Raw genomic sequence first — 27,305 nt, 5'->3', positions numbered from 1 at the left:
AGTTCCAGGAAGGCTACTAAAGAGACCCTATCTCAAATTTTAACAATAACAATAGCAACAGGAAAATAGTATCCAGAGGGGTTGGCAATATGGCTCAGCAGGTAAAAGTGCTTGCTGACAATCCTTCCGACCTGAGTTTGAACTGCAGGCTGTATGTTTGAATGCTGAAAGGAGAAAACTGACTCTGCAAGCTATCCTGACCTCAAGCACACCGTGACATGTCCCAAATAAACGAATCTTTTTACAAAAAGAAAAAAAGGGAATAAAAAACAACTTCAGAATTCACCCACTTTGTCTCCCTACCATCTTGCTGTAAAATCACTGCTCAATGCACCCTAGGCAGGAGCTCCCTGGGTGATCTCATTGTTAAAACCACAAATGACGGACAGGAGTAGTTGACGGTGGAAAAGGTTTATGTTGGCTTGTGGTTCCAGAGGGCTTTCAACCCATCATGGTGGGAATTGTGGGTATTTGTTTGCTTGTTGAGACAGGGTCTCACTATGCCCAGGCTGCAACTCACTATGTAGACTAGGTTGGTCTCGAACTCACATCGATCCACCTGTCTCTGCCCACTGAGTGTTAGGATTAAAGACTTCTGCTACCATGTCCCAGTCAATCTTTGTGTGTGTGTGTGTGTGTGCTTGCCAAGTAGACTAGGCTGAATAGTGAGCCCCAAGAATTCTCCAGTCTCCACCCCCCCAGCACTGGGACTGCAGGTGTGCACCACCACACACATGGATTCTGAGCACAGAACTCAGGTCCTCCTGCTTGCATGGCTAGTGCCTTACCAACCGAGTGCTCTCTTCAGCTCACAACGGCTTTTCAAAAGTATACGTTTACCTGCTTCCTGATCAGGCGGCCGTCCACGCGGTCCTCCTCTACAGAGGATCTGAGCGGTTGGCATTTGAGCTGACACAAACCATTGTTCACCTCCAGCATGAGTCGCTGGGACAGGTGACACTCTGCATCCTGGGCAGCCGCTTATTGCCTGGACAGCCTCCATTGTGAGGTAGCTGTGGCTTGTTCCCTGCCAGAGGCAACAAACCTTGAGCCTGAGCCCACAGCCAGACGCAAGAACTTCCAGTCTAAAGATCCCTTCCTTCTCCCACTCAGTGTTCCCTGGAGGCCACGGCATCAAGGGCTGAGCTGGGAGACAGGCTGGAAGTCTACAAGTCCTGGCAGGTGTCAGGGCAGTCCTGAAGGGGACCTGTGACCCTGCCCTAGGTGCCTCAGGAGCCTGGAGAGGCACCCTCGGGTCCAGGTTCTCCAGTCGTCACTGTCCTCTGACTCCCACATCCTGGGTTTCACCCAGGGCTGGGAACACCCAGGCATCAGGAGCCAGCATCTGAGACCTGCTGGATGGCTTCTCCTGATGAGAGCCCACTGAGGGCTGGCTCCAGCCTGCTGTAGCTGAGTGCTGTACCTCTGGTACCTGTTCACCATGGTAAAGGCGTCTCTGCTTAGAAAAGACGGCAACTGTGAGTGGAATTTTTTCAGCGTGTCTAAGAACTCCTCACAAAGCAGCAGCAGTAGCAGCGGCAGCCAGAGAACCGTCTCCCCCCGGAAGGACCCTCAAGGGGAAGTCGATGGACTACTGTGAGTGATCACCCTTCCAGGGCAAGTACAGCCGGACCCCAGCTCCAATGGCCCTCCTCATGCTCCCTGGTGACACAGCAAAGCTCCAGAACCTAGGAATGTTGACTGTAGCTCTGGAGAGCTGTCTGGGAATGCCACACTTCCCAATTCTTGCAAAGAACCCAGATAAAGCAGCTGTCCGCAACCTGAGCTGCAGGCCAGAGAACGCATCCCTGACACCAGGAGGGTATTCTCTGTTTCTGGTCTATCCCAGTCCATCACTCCCACAGACATAGATCTTCCTGTAAACAAAGGATCACCCAATTACCCCATGTTCTATTTTTACTGCCCCAAACTCGGACATATAAAAGATTCTCTCTAGACAGAGTCTCACTCTGTAACCCAGACTGGCCTCAAATTTGCAATCCTCCTGCTTCAGCTTCCTGGGTGCTAGGATTACTGTAATGCCTCAGCCCTGATAAGCAATGGTGATATTTTGTATCCAATCCTAAAATGCCATTTATGTAAAACCTATAACTACTTATTTGGTGTGTCTTTGAAAGTATATAGACACTATATACTATAGACAGATATAGATAGAGCTCAGGGCTATAGCCCTTGCCCACTATGCACAAGGACTTGGGTTCTAGAGATGGGGAGAGAAACAGAGAAAGAAAAGTGAAAAATACACACACACACACACACACACACAACACACACACACGCATGGTGGCAACCACGGTTTCTGAGGAAGAGATGTAGTAGGCCAGGAGACAGACAGGAGAGTGAGCAGTTTAAACACACACACACATGCACGCACACACACCTACACACGCACGCACGCACGACAGCAACCATGGTTTCTGAAGAAGAGATGTGAGCAGCTTTATTCACATGGAAAAGAGTAAGTGGCAGGAGATATTTTCCAATAATTGTAGTTGATAAGAAATTACTGTATAGAAAGACTGGTGTCCCAGAATTCTTCTTAATAAACTGTGTAGTGATATTTCATTTATATTTTAATAAATAAAGCTTGCCTGAAGATCAGAGAGTAAAACAGCCCCACTGGTCAAACTTACAGACTAGGTAGTGGTAACACATACTTTTAATCCCAGTAGCCACGCTAGTTGCCATAGAAACTGGGCGGTGCATGCCTGTAATCCCAGCAGTGCATGCCTCTAATTCCAGAACTGGAGAGGATTATAAAACAGGAGGAGACAGCTCTCGGTCTCAGTCTCATTCTGAGATTCCTGAATTCAGGATTGCCATTTTCAGACTGAGGTTGATGTAAGAGTCAGTGGCTGGCTGTTTTGCTTTTTGGATCTTCAGGTTGAACCCCAATTTCTCTCTCTGAGTTTTTAATTAGTCGTGCTTCAGTAACTGAGATGCTAAAAGTGATGCAGGTGAATGAACATGCCTACGTCTCTCCCACGTTCCAGAGAGATGGAAAGCAGGTGTAGGCCTTCCTGCGGCCTTCACCCTGAGTCAGGAACACTGTCAGATTTACTGTGTGGCTCGTGCCTCCTTTTGGCCTCTTCCAGTCATCCCAGTTGGAAGGGGTGCCACTGCCAGTTTAAACCAGGCCCCCGCTGGCTCGTCCAAGGAGGTCCAGCTCTGTTCTCACGCTCTGTGACAGCCATTCTTCCCAGTCTGGCTAGCAGCTGCCGGCACAGGAGTGAAGAGCCACGTGGAACCCTCAGGCCTAGCATTCCCTGGGCACGTAATCCTCAGTACTCATAGTACTGTGCACAGTGGCAATGGCTGTTAAACTTTGCCTTTTATCCACATCGGTGCATAGCATGAGTCTATATTATGTAGCCGTTTGTAGAGATCTGTGTGTATTTATTCAATGAATATTGTTTAAGTCGATGTAGGAAGGGCTGGATGGAATCAGTAAATTCTTTATATATTCTACACAATCACTGTACTTTCTCTAGTAAGTTAATGATCTGATAAGCAGGCATGACGTCATTCCGGCTTTCGGAGGTGGAAGCAGGAAGATCAGGAGTCCAGTATCACCCTGGATAGCAAATTTGAGACTATCCTGGGTTGGTTACGTAAGACTCTGCCTCAAATGACAAAAATCTTTAAAATTTTAAATTAAATTAAAAAGATCTGCCAACAAATAGTCTACAGATTGGAGCAGTGGCTACTGATGTCTTCACTGTCTGTCTAATGTTAGCAGTGTATAGGCCTCAATGATTGTTATTTGGGAGAATTAACCCCAAGGAGTCTCCCAAATGGTGGCAATTTCTATTTGCTTCCCCTTCAGAGTTTCCTGCTTGTTGAGTCTCCTGAACTGGCACAGCCCTGGATCACCTGGGACTGAGAGTCATGCTAGAGTGCACACACCTGGTTCTGTCCTCTCCCAGCACACACGTGCGCGCACGCGCACACATACACACACGCACACATACAGAGAGAGAGAGAGAGAGAGAGAGAGAGAGAGAGAGAGAGAGAGAGAGAGAGAGAGAGAGAGAGAGAGAGAGAGAGAGGGAGGGAGGGAGGGAGAGAGGGAGATAAGAAGGAAGGAAGGAAGGAAGGAAGCCAGCCCTGCCTTGCCTTCCCCTTCTATTCCCTCTCCTCTTCATTTTCCTCCCACCCCTCCCCCACAATATCCTCTTCCCTCACTCTCTCCACCACAGGTTTATGCAAATCTTTATCCACCTGCTGAAAAGCAACATTGGCACAGGGTTCCTGGGGCTTCCCCTGGCTGTGAAAAATGCCGGATTGTTGGTAAGAGACTAGAAACCAGACTCATCCTAACTGCCGTAGGGGTAGAACAGTCTCTAGACCTCTGTGATGGGTGACCCTGAGGGACTGGGCTCTGCAACAGCAGCTGTGCCCATCAATTTCCAACCAGTAACCAACCAGGAAACACACTGGTCGCTCCTGGAGAGGGCAGCCATTACTCCAAGTCCAGCAGCACACGCAGGATCCCCATTCACCCCCCTCCGCTCCAGCCCCTGGGGTGTCGGGTCGCACACATCCTTTTACACTGCACTGTCCTTGTCCCTGTACACTTGCATGTGTGTGTGACCCCTGTTTCCTACCGCCTGATGAAGGGCCAAGTTATGCCGGAAAGCTGCGGCAAGAGGCTTTCCAGGTCAAGGCCAACCTAGACTCTGTAGTGAGTTTCGAGACAGCCTGGGCTACATAGCAAGACTGTCTCAAGAAGAAAACAAAACAAAATACCCACAAGGGTGGAGGATGTAGCTTAGTTTCAAGACCAGTGGCACAAAAGCCTGGGTTCAATCCAAAGCACTGAGAAATAAAAATAAGGATAAAACCACCTGATGGTGCGTGAGCTAGGGGCTAGGCGTGGGAATAAGCATGTCCCTAGAGTCCCCATGTCCCCTACACCCAGCTGACACATCTCCTGGCTTACGTCCCCTCTTAAAAACTGTACCGCATCCTACACACGCGAAAGCTGTACCTTACACGTGTCTCCCCTGGAGTCCTTAGGGGGGCTTGCAGAAGTCTAGCATACTTGCTCTGAATTTATGATAAAAAAAAAAAAAACATGGCCACCAGGTGGTAGCAGACGCCTTTAGTCCCAGCACTCAGGATGCAGAGGGAGGGGGATCTATAGAGCAAGTTCCAAGATAGCCAGGACTGTTTCACAGAGAAACCCTGTTTTGGGGGGGGGGGGCAAAAAAAAAGAACCACATGCCCTTCCACCTCATCCTCCCCACAGTCCCCCTCTGGAGACCTGCACACAGAAAGCCCCAATGGTGCCCATGAGGACAGGTTGGTGCCACGTGTAGAGTCTTCTCCAGGCCTGAGAAGTGGCCCCTTGTTTCCTCCCACCCCAGCCAGAGGGTGGAGCCTCTCCTTCAGAGCCCTCCAGGTTCTAGATGTCTGCAGAAGAGCATTAAACCCATGTGGCCTCAGCCTGAATGCCTTGGCCAGCATGCTCCGTGGTGCCCTGCTAGCTCTTTAGACTGCCCTCTGTGCCCCCGAGAGTTGTCGGGTGATGTGAAGACCCTCCATCCGCCTCTGATGGTGACCTGTACAGAGAGTCATTCTAAGAACATGCCTGGCCCCGGGGTTAAAGGTTGCAAACAAGGCAGAGGTCCTGCCATGTGGAGGCTGCCTCCTAGTGGGGGCTAACAACACTCGACCCCTCATTTGTTCCTTTGTGACAATGATGTCACACAGGACCTATCTATAGTCTCACAGTGTGCCCTTCGGTCACATCCAGAAGATTGATGCACAACCAGTCAACCTTGCTTCTTAAATGGGGTCCGACAAGCAGACTTGCAGAAGCAGCAATCCTCAACCGGAGAGCGTTCTGCGCCAGCTCCACTCCCCACAATAGTCTGCAATGTCCAGGAACAGCTTCAATGGTCACATATTGGGGGGGATGGTCGCTGTCCAGGGGTGCAGCCCCCGCACCCTGCATTGGACAAGGTGGCTCTTCACAACAGACCCACCTGCCATAGTGTCCCTGGGGCCTGCTGACTAACGATCCTGAGAGAAAGTCACTACACCACAAAAAGAACCTTGGTCTTTAAGGCTCTTAAAAGCCAGGGCTAAGGTGCGTAAAGGGATTAAGTTTAGCATGGGGGTTTTGGAAGAGTATACCTGGAGGCCGATGAAAAGGGCCTGGGCTGTGTGTGGGGGTGGGCTCATTGTCCCTAGAAGAACTCTAGCCAGTGTGGGGCAACCCCTCAGCAATGACACCAAATAGGATGTTTGAACACAGCCTCCAAGGGCAGAGGACATTGAGCTAACTGCTCATCATGGGCAACTTCCGGTTGGTTAGTTAGCCAGTTGTTGGTTGGTTGGTTAAGTTGGTTGGCTAATTGGCTGGCTAGTTGGTTGGTCACAGGGTCTTACACATAGCTCGAGCTTGCCTCAAACTCACAGTGATCCTCCTGCCTCAGCTTAAGCGCCAGCATTATTGACATGTGTCTTCATATACAGCAAGTTTTCTGTTTGCTTGGAGGCAGTGCTGGGACGGACTCCAGAGTGTCACACACGCTAAACAAGGCCCCGCCACTGAGCTACAGCCCAGCTAGAGACTTTCATTCTACTGCACGAGAGCTAGGCTGTGGATGGAGCCAGATGTTGTCTCACTGTCTTCCTGTCCTGTCCCTCTAGGTGGGGCCTGTCAGCCTCTTGGCCATCGGGGTCCTCACGGTGCACTGTATGGATATCCTGCTGAACTGCGCCAGTCACCTCACTCAGAGGTCAGAGTCCACATCTCTCACCCCATGGGCTCCATTCCAGGGCCACTTCTCCGGTCTATCACTTCTGCTGCTCTGAATCCTCCAGAGGTGGCAAGGGGATTGCAGACGAGTGTTGTGGAATAGAATCTGTTTATGCAAAGATGGGTTGCATTTGTTGATGCTGCATTTGTTTAACTATGTAAAAAAATTTTTTTTGAAATTTTATTTTATTATTTTTATTTTACTTGTATCTGTATGTATGTGTGCACCTTCATGAGTTCACATGTACCATGTGTATGCAGGAGCCCCCAGAGGCCAGAAGAAAGCATCTCTGAAACTGGGGTTACAGATGGTTGTGAGCCACCATGTGGTCACTAGGTCCTCTGTGAAAGCAGTAAGTGCTCCTAACCACTAAGGAATCTTCAGGGCCTCCTCCCCTTTGATTTGAGTCAGGGTTTCATGTAGCCCAGGCTTGCCTCCAAATCACTATGAAGCTGAAGATGTCTTTGAATTCCTGACCCCCCTGCCTCCACCTCTCAAGTTCTAGTAGGCAAGTCATGTGAGTCCATGCCTCATTAATGCAGTGCTGGGAATTGAACCCAGGGCCTTACATATGCTAGGCAAACACTCTCAAATGAACTACAGTCCCATCCTCTTGTTTCCTTTTCCTCTCCCTACCCCAGTACAGGTATGTTGTCAAGGCCACTTGTTCCAGGAAAACCCTTTCAAGGCAAGTTAATAAAAGCAAAGAACAGTTAGCAATGCCATGAACAGTCTGCAATGGCTTCCATCATTAAATGCACATCTAGGGGACTGAAGAGCTGGCTCAGCAGACGGGAAAGCCTACTGCTCTTCCAGAGGACCCAAGTTCAGTTCCAGCACCCACATTATGTAGCTCACAACCGCTGTAACTCCAGCTTCAGGGGATCCAATGCCCTATTCCGGCCTCCTCCATTGGTACCTGAACTCGTGTGCACATGCTCACACAGAGACACAGGTGTATCCATCTGAAATCCTAAAACAAAAACCTCTGAGAACCAGAGAGATGGCTCAGTAGTTTCTTTCTCTGAAAGAAAAAAAAAAAGTACCAAGAAAATACAGAATACTGAGCTCCTCAGAACCCAACTATGTCCTTGGATGTATGTCCTTGGAAATGAGGAAATGCCTGAAATGGAAGTCAGAGCATGGCAACTCAGAGGCGGAGGCAGGAAGACAGTCAGTCAGTCCCAGGCCTGCCAGGGCTATAGCATGAGCATTTCCGAAGCAAGGATAGTAAGTAAAACTTTCCAAAGGATGTGGATGTAGTTCAGTGGTAGAGCACTTGCCAGGCACACAAGTTCAGTCTCCAAAACCGATCATAAAGCCAAATAAACAGAACCGAAAGAGTGGACGTGCAGGAGTGTGTGCAGCCACACTCAACCCGGAGAGCCCTTTTAGCTCATAAAACAGGTGCTACATCAGGGTTTCTGCTCCTTCAGCAGTGATGTAAATGGTGTGATTCTCTCGAGCCAAGAGCTTTGCTAGATTTCTGTGCTCCTCCCGGCAGCCCCCTGGCATAGAGCCTGTTTTTATTCCCATTTTAGAGGTGAATACATTTAGGCTAAAATACTTTGCCCTGAGTCACACGGTTGGGAAATGGCAGAGCTGGTCTTTGAAGGCCTGTCTGACTTCATTCTTTAAAAAAAAAATAGTTCTCTGAAATTTTCATACAAAGTAATTTGATCATATTCACCCTCCTTCCCTGGTTCCTTCTGGATCCACTTCCTTCCCCATTCTATACGCTATACTTTCCTCCCACTGTATACGACCCCTTTTCGTTTCTTTTTGTTTCTTTTTTCTTTTATTTTTTTCCTTCCTTCCTTCCTTCCTTTCATTTTATTATTAAACCCATTCTTAGCCTCCAGTGGATCTCTGAATGCCCCCCCCCCTCTGGGCCTCCACACCTCCTGCAGGCACCAACTCGCCCACAGCTACATCAGTCTGGCTTTGTCCTTTGGCTGATGGTGTCTTTCCTTTCTCTCTGACGTCAACATTTTAGGACAATGGTCTTTTATCTAACCAGGGCCTTTTGCCATTTTGTTTTGGTTATTCCCCAGATTGCCTTTAACTCTTTGTGTGGTCCAGAATGAACCTGATCTCCAGATCTCCTGCCTACCCTCACATTCCTGAGATGACAGACACACACCAGGTCCAGGGGATGCTGGTTTAGAAGGCTCCATTAAAGTCCGGAGCCTCCTCTCTGTCCCCCGGCCCTGTAGTTAGCACTGTGCACATGGCATCTGGCCAGCAGCAGCTGTTCCTCTCCGCTCCCACCCAGGACCAAAAGGGACCTACTGCTGAGTCACCCATTCCCCCTCAGAAAGCAAGAGATCACCTTCTCAGGGGCTCCCAAACCTCAGCGTAAAGTTTACATTGTAAACCAGAACAGTCACAGGCTGGCCACGCCCACTCTGCCTTTTCCTCCACCTCTTCTGCTCTGCTTCTTTAAACCAGTGCACAGATACTGCTTAATCCAAAGGACAAAACCAAAGAGATCTACCCAAATAATGTGTTTTTTTTTAAAGATGTATTTATTTATCATGAATACAGTGTTCTGTCCACATGAATGTGTAAGACCCAGAAGAGGGCACCAGATCTCATTACAGATGGTTGTGAGCCACCCGTGGTTGCTGGGAATTGAACTCAGGATCTCTGGAAGAACAAACAGCCAAGTGCTCTTAACCACTGAGCCATCTATCTCTCCAGCCCCCAAATAATGTCTTTAAAGCATGGTGCTGAGTGCGTGCCTGAAGGGAGATGGGAGAAGAAGAATCAAGAGTTCAAAATCGTACCCAGATGTACAAATCCACCCTAGTCTACAGGAGACCTTATCTCAACATAAAAAAAAGCATAAAGCGTAAGTGTATAAAAATTGTATACGCTAATAATTAACCTCTCTGAAAGTTGCACCAATGGCACTACTATTGGAAACTTCACAGACCACTCCACGCTATCACACACATACACAACAGTCACCAACTCGGGCGCATACTATACCTTCAGCAAAAGTGTCTTAACTTACGCATCCTTTGTCCTCTCACCCTAGGCTGCAGAGGAGTTTTGTGAACTATGAAGAGACCATGATGTACAGCCTGGAAACATGTCCAAATCCTTGGCTGAGGACGCACTCAGCGTGGGGCAGGTACTGGTCACAAACACAGTGATGAAACCGTGATCACATCCCCTGCCTGCCCTGCCTTTATGTCTGCTCCCACGTGCTTTTTTATTTTATGTTCAATTATATCTGTCCATGTGTTTATATGTGAGCATGTGCACACGAATTCAAGTTCTCAAAGACACCAGAAACAAGTATCAGATTCCCTGGAGCTGGAATTATGGGTGGCTATAAACCATCTGATGTGGGTGCTGGGAACTGAACCTGGGTTCTCTGCGAGAGCATCTGCTCTTACTGAGCCCTCTCTCCAGCCCCTGCTTGCACAGGTTTTTAAGTAGATATGCTCTCTTTGGAAACTATCGGGAAATATAGAGGATTTCCCCATGGCCTCAGCCCTACCTCCTTCTTCATCATGGTTCATAAATATCCCTTCTGGGGCTGGAGAGATGCCTCAGCAGTTAAGAGCACTGGCTGTTCTTCCAGAGGACTTGGGTTCAATTCTCAACATCCATGTGGCAACCCATAACTTTCTGTAACACCAGTTCCAGGGAATCTGACACCTTCACACAAATGCACACAAAAAATAAATTTAAGTAAGATTTTAAAAATAAATAAATAGCCCTCCCAAGGCTATCTTTTTCTGTGCATATCAAGAAGTGTTTGAGTGTGAAAAGGTATGTGTTAGTTGTGTTTTTCTTTTTGAATGAAATAAAGGAAGGAAGGAAGGAAGGAAGGAAGGAAGGAAGGAAGGAAGGAAAGAACTCATATACCCAGGGTGACCTTGAGCTTGCTAAGAAGCCAAGGATGACTTTGAACTTCCCATACACCACCAAGCTGGGTTAATAGAGGACTGAGAAGGGAAGCTTTATAAATACTAGGCTAGAACTCTACCAGCCGAGCTACAGCCCCAGGCCTAGTTCATTTTATGTTTTCTTGTATGTTGCTTAGAATCATGTGTGTAAACTTAGAATTCATTTTGCTTGCTGGCTTGCCTATTTGTTCATTTGAGACAGGATCTTCTGCTTACTAGGCTGGCCTCAAACATGCTTTGTAATCTCAAGATGACCCTGAACTCCTGACCCTTCTCCTCCTTCCCAAGTGCTGGCTGCACACTTCCACAACTAGCCTGAAACTAGATTATTTTTATCTAACCATGTAACAGTTACTTGTCCTCTGCTGCAACAGAGTATCTGAGGAGAACAACCTGAGGAAGGCAGGAGTTATTTCTGCTCACAGTTCCAGAGGATTCTATCTACAGTGTCAGGGACAGCATGGCAGCTGGGACAGGGAACAGCTGGTCCACACATTGTGTCCAGAGTCAGGAGGCAGGGAGAGAAGGATGCTGGTTCTCAGCTCATATTCTCCCTTGCGTTCAGTCTGGGACTCAGCACATAGGATAGTGTTGCCCACAATGTGGGTCTTCCCATCTCAGCTAACTTTGTTTGTTTGTTTGTTTGTTTGTTTGTTTGTTTGTTTTGAGGCAGGGTTTCTCTACAAACCCCAAGCTGTCCTGGAACTCATTATGTAGACCCGGCTGGCCTCTAATTCAAAGACTCCACCTGTCTCGGCCTCCTGAGTGCTGGGATTAAAGACACGCCCCACTAAACCCAGACAATCAACTTCTTCTAGAATGTCTCTCACAGACCTGTTCCCCTTGTGATTCTGTATCCTGTCCCTGTAACAGCAGAAATCAGCCGTCACACACAAGCTCCCTCTTTTTTCATCTCATCATTTGAAGGCCCACAGAGTTCTCTGGTGAGAATGTTTACAGTTTCAGCTGATCATTCCCCTGGGGGTGGACATTTAGCTTGTTCCCTTTATTGTGGGGTAAAGACCCAGAGACCACTTGACATGACCAGAGTTTGAATTAAGAGTCTGTATTTCGTTGGCCTGCAACTGCCTGGGGAGGAACGCCTCTCACAGAGCAGCCCTGGATGCATATTATAGGGAGATAAAGAACACAGAAAAAACATCCTGGCTGGCAGGGGAAGTAAAGGGGAAGTAAGCTTTAACAAGAGCCAAGAACACACAGTTAGATGAGGCATTTCGACCCTGAGTTTCTAGAACAGGGTTGGGTGCCTTCCCACAGGACTTTTCAGGGCAGGAGGTAGAAACCAAAGATGGCTTCAGCTGAGACAAGATGGAGAAACGTTTACCCTGTCCTACCTTGTTTGATAAGAAGTTAATGGTGAGCCAGTCCTGGTAGCCCAGACCCGTCAGGCCACTGTCCTGGTCAGCTTTAATTGTCAACTGGACACAGCATAGAGACGAAAGCCCAAACTGAGACATTGCCCTGACCACATTGGCTTATGGGTAATTATCTTGACTGTTAATTGCTGTAGGAGGGCCCAGCCCACAGCATCATTCTCTGGGTCTATACAAGAAAGCTAGTTAAACACGAACTCGCGAGCAAACCAGTAAGAAGCATTCTTCCATGAGTTCTGCTTCAGGTTCTCACCGTGCTCCGCTCCTGACTTCCCTCAGTGAAGGACTGTACCCTAGGGCGTAAGATGGAATCAGTCCTTTCCTCTCCTATGTTGTTTTGTCTGGAGTGCTTTATCACAGTCACCTTCCCTGGCGGCTGTCAGAAACACCCAGAGCTCAAAGCCTGCTTAAATTCAAGACATAGTGATGTAGAGAGACCCCTGTGCCAGGATTTCAAAAGAGTCAGGGATGCCAAGCTCTGTTGGAGCACACATTTGATCCCAACACTCAGGAGGCAAAGGTAGGTGAGTCTCTGTGAGTTCAAGGCCAGCCTGGTCTACAAAGTGAGTTCCAGAACAGCCAGGGCTACACAAAGAAACCCTGTCTCAAAAAAACAAAAACAAACAGAAAAGAGCTAGGCATGTAGCTCAGCAGAATTGGAGGCCCTGGCTTAGATCCTCATCACCACATACTTGGGCATGCATACACACATACACATTGGTGGTATGTTCAAAATGTTTTTCTGTTTGATCATTGCTGGCCTTCCAACCAATCTTGAATAGGACTCAGAGGGAGACTTCACTGTCCTAGAAAAATGGAGTTGCCAGGGCTTTCACAATAAAATAACACCTCAAAGGTACAGAAAACCCCGGTAGTGGAGGAAAAGAGACATCTCAAGACCCCTCAATGAGGCCTTCTCTGACAATCCTTCTCCAGGCAGTGAGCCAACACTAAGGGAGCCCTCAAGTGAGTGCCCCATCCGTACCACCTACCCCTACCTCAGGCTCCTCAGACGGGCACTGATCTCCCAGTCAGGAATTGTTCTAGTCATCAGCCAGATGAGGTCAGCATCCGTGTCTGATGACATCTTAAGCAGCTATGTAAGGCAGAAACAGCCCTTGGATTTCACTGGACCCGTGCCTGTTGAGATGGAAAATTATACAGTTCAGAGAAGACGAGCAAGTCGCTGAAAGCCACACAGGAATCTAGTGTCGGAGCAAAGACTAGAACTCAAGATCTCTCTCCTCTCCAGCCATCAGGATTCCCTTGTCCCATTTCTTTAGAGTTCAGTAACTGAGGAAAGTTAGAAACACTTGGAGGGAAGTCTCACTTCAACCAGGGATTCTTCATTTTCAGGGTGTGAAGAGGAACTCAGAGGCTTGAGCAAGACCTGCCTGCCCCAAATAGTTAGCAATCATGGATGGATGCTCAGCCTTTAGATGGACGGTCAGTGGAGAACTTCATAAAGGAGGGTGCAGCGATGCCCCCCAATCACACCGGCCCATGTCACAGGTGTCTTGGGATCGAATAGGGTGTATAAAGATCCAATCTAGTGTCCTGTGATAGAATAGGGTCTATAAAGATCCAATCTGAAATCCTCTTGCCAGTGGAAAAAAAATCAGTGAAGAAGCCTCATCTAATCAAACCTCCTGACCTGAGATCAGCTCACGAGAAACCTCCAAGGATAAAACCAAGATAAATGACGCCCATGGTCAGCGGGACCTGGAAAACAGACAGTCTGTGCACTCAGGGTACCACCAAACAAGTAAAAGTTGCAAGACAAAAAGAAAAACAGAACTGGGCTGTAGCTTAGGGGTGGAGCACCTGCCAAGTATGCAGGGGGCTCTGAGTTCAATTCACAGTACCAGAAAACAGGAACCAACTAAACAAACAATGAACGAACCCCCACACACACACACACAAAGTAGGAAGAATATGGCAATTTTTCAAATTTAAGCATTGCAATAAAATGTAATGCAGAGCCTTGCCTGGAACCAACTTCATGAAGGGGTGTCACTAAATCCTAAAGTCGTGGGTGTGAAGGGTACATGTATGAAGAGAGACCCGAAACCACAGGCCAACAGGGCCTTGGCCCCCGGTGAGTTAAAAGAGGACCGGTGCTGCTGTTTCATAATGCCGCTTGGGGAACTCTCAGAAGTCTAATCTGGAGGAGACGGCCACACAAACAGCATGTAGGCAGTAGCTACACACGCCTTTAATCCCAGCACTCAGGAGGCAGAGGCAGGCCGATCTCTGTGAGCTCTGGTCTACAGAGCTAGTTCCAGGACAGCTAGGACTATGAAGAGAAACCCAGTCTCAGAAAAACAAAACAAAACAAAAGCCTAACCGGTGAACTACATGCATGCAAAATATTCCACATTGGGGCGGGGTGGGGGGAGACTAAAGAGGTACAGCTAAGTACAACATACAGCCTTGGAAGTCTTTTAACAAAAGTAAAAGTTAAGTCAGGTATAGAGGCACACCTGCAACCCCAGCACTTGCGAGGTAGAGGCAGGAGAAGCAGAAATTCAGAGGTAGCCTGAGCTACATAGGGAGCCTTGGCTACATGAGACCATGCCCCCCTCAAAAGAAAATATAGACTATATATTTGATGCTAAAGTTGATTTCTATCTATCTAGGATTCAGAAAAATCTGCCTGAGGTATTCCAAGTAGATGTTTCATGACTTTCGAAAATATCATTGAAATGATTCTAAAAGAGTGTGTGTTTTGTTGTTGTTGTTGCTGCTGCTTGTGGTAATGGTGTGTGTGTATATGTGTGTGTGCGTGCTTGTGTGTGTGTTGAATATATATGCCCAGAATGTAAATCAGGTCAAAGGTAACTACTCAGACATTCACTAGAGTGTATAGATGCTGATGGTGGTGGTGATGTCAGCACTGTTGGGGTAGAAGCTAGAAAATCAGGAGTTCAAGGTCACAGTTAGCTACCTGGCTAATGAAAGGCCAGCCTGCGCTACACGAGGCCCTACCTCAAAAAACAGAACAGAGCCTAAAGCCGGAGTATTAATCCTACCATACTATCAGCTTCTTCTGGGGGGCTGAAATCTCTCAAATTACAGTCATCAGAAATGATGGCTTTGGAAATGAAACCCATTTTAAACAACAACTCCTTTCCCTCGCTGTCCTCTTCCTTCCCAGGTACATTGTGAGCTTCCTGCTGATCGTCACTCAGCTGGGCTTCTGCAGCGCGTATTTCATGTTTATGGCAGACAATCTACAACAGGTAAGGAGGGCTCTTCTGGGTAGAGTGGGAGGAGAGGGACCTCCCAATGCTGGAGCTGTCGGTGGGACCATAACATCTGAGCCCATCTGCCCCATATTAGACCACGGTTGGGACCAAAGCAGAGCCAAAGCCCCTCCTCTTCCATCTGGAAAGCATAGATGAAATCTACCTTAGGTCTAGCAAGCGGTCGCCTTCCCCTCATCATGTTCCTAACATGAGACAAGTCAGTGAGAGCATTCCTTTATGGCTTTGCGGGACAGAGGGGTACACCCAGCCATCCCGGAAGAAGAGTGAGCTGTGTAACTAACAGAGGGCCTGGTGGAGGAGCGGCTCAGCTCCCAGCCCTGCCCAGCTTCAACCGCTGAGTCTAAAGAGGATGTAACTGAACCCTCTTCTCTAGTCATGTGAGAGGAAACAAAAATGGCCACTTCAAGGGGGAATTAAAGATTGTCTAGCAGATAAAAAGACCGTTGAGTCTTTGGGCTTTAGGGTGCCCAGGGTTTCTGATTGTCAGAATCACATACACTACTGTTAAGGTGGCTAAAGTTAACAAATAAAGCACAGGACACCTAAAACCAGATAAGGTGGCTCACATCTGTACTGCCAACATCTGGAAGGTAAAAGCAGAGTGATCAAAAGTTCAGGTCTGAGGCTGGCATCAGATATATAAGACTATATCTCAAAAAGTGGGAGGGGGGCTGGAGAGATGGCTCAGAGGTTAAGAGCATTGCCTGCTCTTCCAAAGGTCCTGAGTTCAGTTCCCAGCAACCACATGGTGGCTCACAACCATCTGTAATGGGGTCTTGTGCCCTCTTCTGACCTGCAGGCGTACACACAGACAGAATATTGTATACATAATAAATAAATATTTAAAAAAAGTGGGAGGGGGGCTGAAGGCATAGCTCAGTCAGTAAACTGCTTGTCTTTGTGAGCACAGGCCATGGGTACCATCCCCCAGAACCCACATATAATAAAGCTGGGCTTGGAGGCACGCAGCTGCAATTCCAGTGCCGAGGAGACAGACAGATGGGTGTCTGCTGAGCCCTGGATAGCCAGCCTCGCCCAGCCTCGTCCAGCCTAGCCCAACATACCCAGTACCAGGTTAACGAGAGACCCTGTGCCCAAAAACAAGGTGGGAAAACCTGAGAAACAACCCTGAGTTTGTCCTCTGGAGCCTCCACTCCCCAGGAACACATATATGTAAGTGCACAGACTCCCAGAAGACACTCAGCTATGGAGCTGGAAAGATGCCTCAGCAGTTAAGAGCATCTGTTGCCCTTTCAGAGGACCCAGACCTGGGTTCAGTTCCCATCACCACGTAGTGGTTCACAGTCATCTGTAACTCCGGTTTCGGGAGATCTGACTCCCTCTTTAGACTTCTTCCAACATGCGGCATGTACACGATCCACTTACATATATACATATATACAGACAAAAGCACTCACACAATAAAAATAAATAAATTTAAATTTTTTATCTGTAATTTCTTATTTTAGATAAAAACCTAAAATTATTATGTTCATGTGTATGAATGTTTTGCCTACATGTATGTGTGTGCACTATATGCCCATGGATGCCAGAGAGAGGTGCTGGCTTCCCTCAAACTGTGAGCCATCGCATGGGTACTGGGAGCTGAACTTGGGTCTTCTTTAAGAGCAACCAGTGTTCTTAACCCATGAATCACCTCTCTTGCCTCTCAAATATATGTTTTCAAAGGCATCTGGTTATATTGAAATTTCACACAAGTCGTGAATAATGTCGTTCCGCTGGGGCAGTGGGTTGTCAGTTGATCGACTGAAATCCTGATTGAGAAGCAGTTCTTCATGACTCAGGGTTGATGTCCCACCTTTCACTGTGCCTCTTTGGCAGATTGTGGAAGAAGCTCACTTCACCTCCAACATCTGCCAGCCCAGGGAGAGCCTGGTGATGATCCCCGTGCTGGATGCTCGCTTCTACATGCTCACCATCCTGCCCTTCCTCATCCTCTTGGTGCTTGTCCAGAACCCGCAGGTGTTGTCTGTCTTCTCCACCTTGGCTACCATCACCACCCTGGGCAGCCTGGCTGTGATCTTCGAGTATCTCATTCAGGTCTGTGTCTGAAGCTACACAGAAGGGAGTCAAGGTCCAAGGCTTCCAAGGCATGGCAGCGTTGTGAGCCTGGTGGGGAAGTGGTCAGTCCCCCTGCCCTGGGCCTAGATGATTTCTAGAAATACTTCTGTCCCACAAGCTGTGAATTAGGCATGATTATCAACATCCTCGTATTCAGCATCAGGGTCATATCCAAAAATCGGATCACTAAGGAATTTGGCGATTGTGTGATCAGGTGTTGTTTGAGCAGATGGGGATTTGGGTCTCGATAACAAGAGATAAAGAAGGACGTCACAGGGCTGGAGAGATGGCTCAGAGGTTAAGAGCATTGCCTGCTCTTCCAAAGGTCCTGAGTTCAATTCCCAGCAACCACATGGTGGCTCACAACCATCTGTAATGGGGTCTGGTGCCCTCTTCTGGCCAGCGGGCATACACACAGACAGAACATTGTATACATAATAAATAAATAAATATTAAAAAAAGAAGGACGTCACATTCTCCATCACGTCAATGAAATAACAAGAGATATCACAGTGTAGAGATTGAGAGAGGGAAGAAGGTGAAGTGCTTGCTGTCCTAGCATACAGACCTGAGTTGCCATGCCCAGTGTCCACATGACAGTGGGGCACACATGGTACCTCAGAACTAAGAGAGTGAAAGTTCGCTGGCCGGACAGTCTAGCTAAAATGACAAACTCTAAGTTCGGTGGGAGACTCTTAAAAATAACAACAATAGAGGAAGACAGCAGAACACCTCCGACCTCCGCATGCACTGGCATGGGTACATGCATGCAAATGCATATACACCATGGGTGAGCACACAACTGCACACACACACACACACATATGCACGTGTGTGCGCACACAAAGCACATGTAGGAAATAAATAACTGGTCAAGAATAGGTAGGGCTGGCTGGATGGCTCAGATACTTGCCTCCAAACTTGAGGACCTGAGTTCTATCCACGGATCCCACAGAGTGGAAGGAGGGAACGGACTCCCACAAGTTATCCTTTTACTTCTGTATGCATATTGTGGCACATGTGCCCCAACCCCAGTAATATAAATGTATTAGAAACATTTAAAAGAAATAGATAGAATGATAGATACACCAAAAAAAGATAGATACATAGATAGATAGATAGATACATAGATAGATACATAGATAGATACATAGATAGATACATAGATAGATACATAGATACATAGATAGATACATAGATAAGAAATTTGGTCTACTTGATACCAAGGACTTTACACAACTTCCCCAATCTTCAAAATAAAACAACTGCAAAATGCTATCTCTATCCCAGTTTCCAGAAAAAGACAGTAAGGAGCAGGAGCAGCAGGTGAGCAAGCAGATCTTTCCGGTTGGGCCAGCTGGTTTCCCGCCCATCATTGGCCTATCATTCCACCATTGTTGCTTCATGTCTTTGATCATGGAAGTCTCTGGAATTATATTAGTGTCCTGTTGCTGCTATAACAAATAACCACAAATCTGGAAAGATAAAAGAATAAATAAATAAATAAGACAAAACAAAACGAAAGCCCAGAGTCTCATGTAGCCCAGGCTTTGTAGCTAAGGATGACCTTGAGCTTCTGATTCTCCTGTCTCCATTTCCCAGTGCTTGGCACCCACTGCACAGCCCCAAGTGGAAAGATGGGAAAAAGACGTTAAGGGCAGGAGCAGGGGATGAGCATCATTATCTGGACTCTATGAGTAGTTTGCAGAGTGGCCTTGGGGAATTTCCTTCTTCCCCAGTCCCCACTGCTCCATATTTAAGATGAGAAAACAAACTGTATGGGGTGAGGGGAGAGAATAGAATTTTACTGAGCCACTGGGCGATGGTGGTGCACACCTTTAATCCTAGCACTAGGAAGGCAGTGGCAAGGCCAGCCTGGGTTATGGAGCGAGTACCAGGACAGGCTCCAAAGCTACACAAAGAAACCCTGTAGGGCTGGAGAGATGGCTCAGTGGTTAAGAGCACTGACTGCTCTTCCAGAGGTCCTGAGTTCAACTCCCAGCAACCACATAGTTACTCACCACCACCTGTAATGAGATCTGGCACCTTCTTCTGGCCTGCAGGCATACATGCAGACAGAGCATTGTATATATAATAAATAAATATTAAAAAAAGAAACCCTGTCTCCAAAAAGGAATATTACTGAGCACTAAAGAAAATGAAAGGTTTTAATGCTTTCTCTCTCTCTCTCTCTCTCTCTCTCTCTCTCTCTCTCTCTCTCTCTCTCTTCTCTCTCTCTTTCTCTGTGTGTGTGTGTGTGTGTGTGTGTGTGTGTGTGTGTGTGTGTGTGTGTCTAAAAGGCCAGAAGAGGATATCAGAATGATGCCTGGAACTAGAGTTACATGTGGTTGTGAGCTGTCTGATGTGGGTGCTGGTAACTGAACTCCAGTTCTCTGGAAGAGCAGCAGACACTCTTAACCGCTGGGCCATCTCTCCATGCCCAGGAATGAAATTCTAATAAATGCTGCAACATTCGTGAATCTTAAAGACATTAAGCTAGGTGGAATAACCCAAGCACAAAAAGATAAATGCTACAAGCTGCTGCTCACGGGCAGTACCACAGGACAGACACAGGGATGGCTAACAGTTGAACAAAGAATTACTTAGAGTTTCAGTTTGGGGTGAAAAGAAAGTTCCGGTGATTAACATTAGTGGATGTCACAGAGTGACTATTCAATAGGTAAGATGACTAAATGGAAAGTTTAATGTTATTTTGCCACAATAAAAGTAAAGGATGTGGCCAAGTGAATAGAGCGCTCACCTTGTGTGCAGGAGGACCTGGGTTCCTGCTTCAACACTACATAAAACCGTACCTCGACTGCAGGAGACTCAGTCTCAAAATAAATTAGCTAATTAATTAGAGCACTTTTGTTTTTGTTTTTTGAGACAGGGTTTCTCTGTGTAGCTTTGGAGCCTGTCCCGGAACTAGTCCAGGAACTAGACCAGACTGGCCTTGAACTCCCAGAAATCCAGCTGCCACCACCCAGCTAGAACACTTTCTTAAAGATAAGACACTAACAGTGCTCTTTCTACGGCCACCAGACGTGACCCGAGATGCCCTCCCCACAGCAAAGCCAGCCAACAACACCCTGCCTCTCTTTTCAGGAGATCCCACGGCACAGCAGCTTGCCTCTGGTGGCAAGCTGGAAGACTTTCCTGTTGTTCTTCGGCACAGCCATCTTCACCTTTGAAGGTGTGGGGATGGTAAGAAAGATGAGGTGCCCTACAGGGTGGCCAGCTGTTAGTCCCCATGTCACCCTAGCAGTGTTGAGCCCCCGACGCACGATGACTTCCTGCTGATGGGAAAGTCTGAACTAGTGAGGGCACCACACCTCAAGCTCCCAAGATAAAGATAAAGATGGAAAATTTACTGATTATCCCACACTGAGCAGGGTGTTGGGGCAATAGCAAGCAGGAGACAAGATGAAGGGGGAGAGAGAGCATCTGGAGGGGGGGGTGGCTTGTGGAGGGTGTGGTCTTGTGGAGGGTGTGGCTGTGTGGAGGGTGTGGTCTTGTGGAGGGTGTGGCTGTGTGGAGGGTGTGGTCTTATGGAGGGGTTCCTGATGATTCCATAGACCAGGAGAAGAACACCTGTGCCTGTAAGGGAGCTACACCCACATAATGGCTCTGCTTTTGACCCTGTCTTTCCCAAACTGTCGGCTTCCAGGTTCTTCCTCTCAAAAGCCAGATGAAGAGTCCACAGCAGTTCCCTGCCGTGCTGTATCTGAGCATGTCCTTTGTCATCTTCCTCTACATCTGCCTGGGGACTCTTGGCTATATGAAGTTTGGCTCAGACACTCAGCCTAGCATCACCCTCAACTTGCCCAATTGCTGGTAGGAACCTGCCTGCCTCATGCTTGGTTACCTTTAGCAGAAGACCATGAGCTGCTGTGATCTGTTGACATTGGCATTAATTACGATAATGGATGAATGTGGTGATCAGACACTGGGCTCCCTCTCAGTTTCTCTCAGCAGCCTTAAGCATCGTCACTGAGGACTCCATAGAACAGACGATGCCACATCAGAGGCTGTCAGTGACCTTCCCAGCTAACACTGTCTAGTGGGAGTGGAGACTTGCGTTCCAAGTTTGACCCTAAAATGCAACGGCCCTAAGAGGGTCAGTTTGGAGCTGTTGAAGAAACAGAAAGCGAAAACTCCATGGTAGAGCATTTGTGCAGATTGTCTGAGGCCCTAGGTGGGATAAGAATAACAATAATAGCCGGGCGGTGGTGGCACATGCCTTTAATCCCAGCACTCGGGAGGCAGAGGCACGCAGATCTCTGTGAGTTCGAGGCCAGCCTGCTCTACAAGAGCTAGTTCCAGGACAGGAACCAAAAAGCTATGGAGAAACCCTGTCTCAAAATATAAAAATAAAAAGAATAACAATAATATTTTTTTTAATTTTTGAGATAGGGTCTCATGTAGCCCAGGATAACCTCAAACTTCCTTTGTAGCCAAAGCTAGCCTTGAATACCTGACCCAACCTGCCTCTCCTTCCTAAGTGCTGGGATTACAGGCATGCACTACCATTACCCAGGACTGCTACTTAGACTCTTGAGTACCCCCAGCTGGAACTCAACCTGGAATCCTTACTCTCAGTCATTTGTTCTTTCATCCATCTATCCAGGAAACTCCCAGAGGTGGGATCTTTAGATCCTAGTGACTAAGTACATGTTCTAAAGCTAACTAATAGGATCCGCATTCTGGTTCCTCCATGGCCGTGGGTGAGCCTCCCACCCACGTACAGTAAGGTACTGTACAGTAAGGCTTACTCACGTGCCTCTTTGTGTCGGTCAGGACAGCCTCATGATGCTCTGATCATGAACCATCACCTCCATGGTGATGATGCTCCATCATGAACTATCACACAACTGCTTAACTCTTTGTTCACATCAACCCATTATGGGATGGCCCAGGCTCTCACTCTAGTGGATCAGCCACACTCCAGGGTGTTGCTGGTTGTCATGACTAAGAGCCACCGAATGCCACCTGCCCTTCCCAAGCAGCTAGTGCAGCAACTTGAACTACCTTAAGCTAGATGAGAGAAAGATAAGCTTTGCTTCCACCCCGGCAGGAAAGGGCCTGGAAACCTTGGGCGAACAGCCCTCTACTGCACTCCCTGGCAGAGTGTGTGCCGGCAGCGATTGCTTTAATATACAGAAAATGCTAGAAAAGTGTTTGGCATGCAGCGAACTCTGCAGATTATCAACTGTTACCACTGTGATGGCTCCTTACAGGCTTGGGCTCTCAGGTGGGCGGGGCAATGGTGCCATTCACCTTCCCCAAAGCCAGAGCAGTAAAATAAGGAAAATGTCACCGGACCCCACCCTCCTCGCTGTGCCCTGCTAATGACCAGATGAGATCATGAGTGTGGAAGCTTTGAAGTTATGCCCTATTTTGTGAAAGCGAGATATTATCTTAATTCGTGGGTCTTATTCTTCTTGGCTGATTGCACTTCCTCTGGCTATCATGGGCAGAGCCTTTTCATACTGAAGATGGCAGCTAAATACATGGGCAGCAAGCTCCATCAGGCTTTTTACACAGGCTGGTATAAGCCGGCTGGTGAGTGGAGGGAGAAAAGTCTGGAACAAGCAACCCTTCCCAACAATTCCAATCAAAAGAGGGGGGGGGGGTTATAAGTACACAAAATAACAATGTTTTATACAAAAAGGTCCTCAAAATATACAGAAGAAATACTGGTTTAAAAAATTACAGTATTGAGGCTGGGGGATAACTGCTAAGCATGCTTCTCACAGAAGCAGGAGACCTGAGTTAGGCCTTCAAACCTCACATAAAAATCTGGGTTTGGAGCTGGGCGGTGGTGATGTACACCTTTTTTTTTTAATTTATTATATAACTGTCTGTGTGTATGCCTGATGGCCAGAAGAGGGCACCAGACCTCATTACAGATGATTGTGAGCCACCATGTGGTTGCTGGGAATTGAACTCAGGACCTTTGGAAGAGCAGGCAATGCTCTTAACCACTGAGCCATCTCTCCAGCCCATGATGCACACCTTTAATCCCAGCACTCACGAGGCAGAGGCAGGCGGATCTCTGAATTCGAGGTCAGCCTGTTCTACAAAGAGAGTTCCACAGCAGCCAAGGCTAAACAGAGAAACCCTGTCTCAAACACTCCCTTCCCCCCAACACAAAAAATCTGGGTTTGAAGGTGTACATTTGCCATCCTAGTGCTGGGGAGTGGAGACAAGCAGATCCCTGGAGTGTGCCAAACCAGTGAGCAACCCAGGGCCCACGGAGAGACCCCTCATCAAAAACAAGGTGCCAGCTCCTGAAGAACAACACCTCTCCATGCTTGCACACACGTGTGCATGTGCATATAGGAACACACACACATGCTGCAGTGTCAGAGACTGACATGGCCCACATATTATTTTGGCACTTAGAGATGCTGTAGACTAGAACGAAAGGGCAGTATCAAAATTTAAAAATCATAGCTGGGGTCAATGCATAGCTCAGTGGTTGAGTGCTTACATAGCAAACACGAGGCTCTGGGTTCAGTCCTCAGGACTACATAACCCAGAGTGGTGGTTCATGCCACTAATCCCAACAATTTCAAAATGGAATCTGAAGGCCGTTCTTGGCTGCATATCCACCTGGAAACCAGCCTGGATACAGGCTGGGATACAGGGTGAGATTCAGTGTCAAGAAAAAAAAATTAATTTAAAAATCATTTTTATTTTTGGAGTTGATGTGTAGATAAGGAATATGGGGTGTGCGAGCTATAGATGCTGAGGCAAACAGCTGTGGGACATGTGGGTGTTTGTCATATATGCTGAAACATGCAGATGTGATATATGTGAGCACATCACGTGTGCTATGATAGGCAGATATATGTAGAGATAGTCTTTGCTGCATTGTTTCTTTCCTTGGCAAAAGACAGAATAATCTAAGTTTCCCATTAACTGTCGACTAGTTGAAAAACTGAAAAAAAAAAAACTCTGTGCTGTTAAATAGAAATACCAGACATGTGCTTACAGGGAACAACTTTTACAAGTAATACTTTATTTATTGTTTTGAGATGGGATCTCACTGTATAAGCCTTGTTGACTTGGAACTCACTATGCATACCAAGTTGGCCTCAAACTTGTGGCAATCCTCCTTCCTCTGCCTCCCAGGTTCTAGGATCACAGGCCTGTCCTACCACATCCGGTTTTATATTTGATGAAATAACAAAGGTCAACAAACAATTCATAGAGACATGCCACCATGCCTCTGTGGGTGTACGTGTGACGCTCCTACTTTCTGTCTAAGATTGCAGGCACAGGGCTGGGAGGATGACTCAGTGGATAAAGTGTTTGCCACCCAAACATGAAGACCCAACTTAGAACCCTGAAACCCCGTATAAGAGCTGGGCACAATGGTGCACGTCTGTAATCCCAATGTTCCTAAGTGAGGAGACAGAGACAGGAGAATCCATGTGGTGCAGCTAGCCTGCACATGCAGCAGTAACAAACGGGACAGATGCTGCTCAAATATGGTAGAAGGCCAGGATGGACACTTGAGGTTGTCATTTGACCTCCACATGTGAGCCATGGCAAACTCTGAGGGAACTGCAGTGAGAATCAAGGGTAGGGAAATGGTCGAGCCTGTGTGGCTGCTACACTGTGAGGTGCATTACACGTACACATGACATAATTTTTCAAATAAAATATTTAAATGAAATACTTGGAGGTTCCTATAGCTCCAGAACTTACAGGAATGCATGGTTCCGTGTCTCCAGAACTTACAGGTTCCGTGTCCCTTCTGAGCCAGTCTGACCTGAGTCCCCAGCCACCTTCCTGGAAGCCTGGTGGCATCACGCATCCTTTCAATGTTCCGTCTGCAGGTTGTACCAGTCAGTCAAGCTGATGTACTCTGTTGGCATCTTCTTCACCTATGCCCTCCAGTTCCACGTCCCAGCTGAGATAATCATCCCCTACGTCATCTCGAGAGTGTCTGAGAACTGGGTTCTGTTCGTAGACCTGACCGTTCGCACAGCCTTGGTCTGCCTGACCTGTGAGTGGGGGAGGTGACGCTTGTTCACCCAAACCTATGACGTGTGTCCTACCCCAGTCTAGTGCCCACCTCAGCAGCCTTGGCTCCGCCACTTGTCTGTGATCTGCAAGATGTTTGTCTCCTTGCTTCTCTTCTTTCCACCTGAAGACGGGCTTAGAAAACACAGAAAGAAAGCCACCCCCCGTCCTCTCGCCTAGGAAGTGGGCACTGACCGAATCGTGGGAGAAGGCAAGATTTTTCTTGTACAGGCACTTGCCTACCTGCTGGCCACTGTACTTACTGAAGTGTCTGCCACTCATACCAACCTAGCATTGCTACCACCTGAGGGAGCAATGGTCCAGGGAAATCATCACATCCCCACATCACACAGCTCCATGACAGATGGGGGATCTGGTCCCTAGAGCCTCTCTCCTTCCCATTTTAGGTGTGATCAAGTCTCTGTGTCATCAACTATTTAATTGTGAAGAAATTTATATATTTAATTGTCCCCGAAGGGGACAATTAGTTGGGCTGATTTGTTAAAGATTTGGGGGTTATTTTAGGACCTCCCCCACCCTCTTTCTTCCTTCACCCACCCCTTTTGTTCATGGCAAACATAGCTTAGGAAGCAATGGAAGAAGGGCTGGGCCATCCTTTTTCTGGAACGTTCTAGGAAGAGAGGATCAGAAGAGGTGCCCAGGAGGAAAGAACAAAGGAACTGAGGATGTTTGACCTAGAGAAGTGAGGTTACTGGACTTTTAGTGTTTGATAGAGTATGAGGCAGAAGAGACCCTCAGTGTGTGAGAGGGAGATTTGCTGGCTGCCAGACTAGTTCCAGATCCAGTGAGAGACCCTGTCCCAAGGGATGAGACACAGAGAGCTAGATGACAGAGCAAGGATACTTGATTCCTTCTGCTGGCCTACACACTTGTTCACACACACACACACACACACACACACACACACATATACACACATAACATACACACAAACACACACATACACAATAAACACACATACACACACTCACACACACATAACATACACATACACACCTACACACACCCCATTTTTTTCTCTACAAAAACAGTAATTTTAAAAAAGGATTGGAGGACAGACAGGGAGACAGGGTCTGGAGCCATGATGCCTGATCAAATCCTTAAACTCCAAAGCCAAGCTTGTTGGGGACTCCCCTCTTTGAGGCACACTCAGTGAGTCTACATTCCCCTCTCTTTCTGCAGGTTTCTCGGCCGTTCTCATCCCTCGCCTGGACCTGGTCATCTCCCTGGTGGGTTCTGTGAGCAGCAGCGCCCTGGCCCTCATCATCCCGCCCCTGCTGGAGATTGCCACCTTTTACTCTGAGAATATGAGCTGTGTGACCATTGCTAAAGACGTCATGATCAGCATCCTGGGCCTCTTAGGGTGTGTATTCGGGACTTACCAGGCGCTCTACGAGATGACTCAGCAGCCCCACCTTGCCATGGCTAACTCGACAAGGGCTACACATAATGGCCTATTTTTATTTGCATAGCTCTTCCTTCCTCCCATCCTCTGTTGGATTCCTTCCTCCCATCCTCTGTTGGATTCCCATTGTACACGTTTCAAGACCCAGCATCTCTATGCTAATTAGTGGTTTCTTTATATTCCAAGAGGAACATGGTACTGGTGTGTGGGTCGGGACTGATCCCTGAAAGGTGCCCTGTTATTGGCTTTGGGTTTCCTGGGCAGTTCTTTTGTGCCTTGAAGCCCAAATCAGACCAAATCTTTGATACCATCAGCCTTAAAAAGCCGGGCAAGGCAGTGCATGTCTGTGGTTCCAGTGCCAGAGAGAAGGGGAGGCAGGCTGAGAC

At 47.6% G+C, this 27,305-nt stretch overlaps 1 protein-coding gene across 1 annotated transcript; it reads left to right on the top strand.

The window, feature by feature from the left end:
* Positions 1-1,441: 1,441 nt before the first annotated feature.
* Slc36a3 (solute carrier family 36 member 3) lies at positions 1,442-26,986 on the top strand. The gene is made up of 10 exons (XM_050157669.1): positions 1,442-1,596; positions 4,221-4,311; positions 6,682-6,770; positions 9,835-9,930; positions 15,266-15,350; positions 17,220-17,438; positions 20,568-20,663; positions 21,127-21,293; positions 25,307-25,476; positions 26,697-26,986. The coding sequence occupies exons 1-10, from the start codon at positions 1,442-1,444 to the stop codon at positions 26,984-26,986; spliced, it is 1,458 nt and encodes a 485-aa protein (XP_050013626.1).
* Positions 26,987-27,305: the final 319 nt, after the last annotated feature.

This window comes from Alexandromys fortis, unplaced genomic scaffold, assembly GCF_014885135.2.
Source record: "Alexandromys fortis isolate MF-2015 unplaced genomic scaffold, M_Fortis_MF-2015_v1.1 scaffold_103, whole genome shotgun sequence".
NCBI lineage: Eukaryota > Metazoa > Chordata > Mammalia > Rodentia > Cricetidae > Alexandromys > Alexandromys fortis.
The sequence above is the reverse complement of the archived record's forward strand: the minus strand, read 5'-3'. Positions and strand labels throughout refer to the sequence as shown.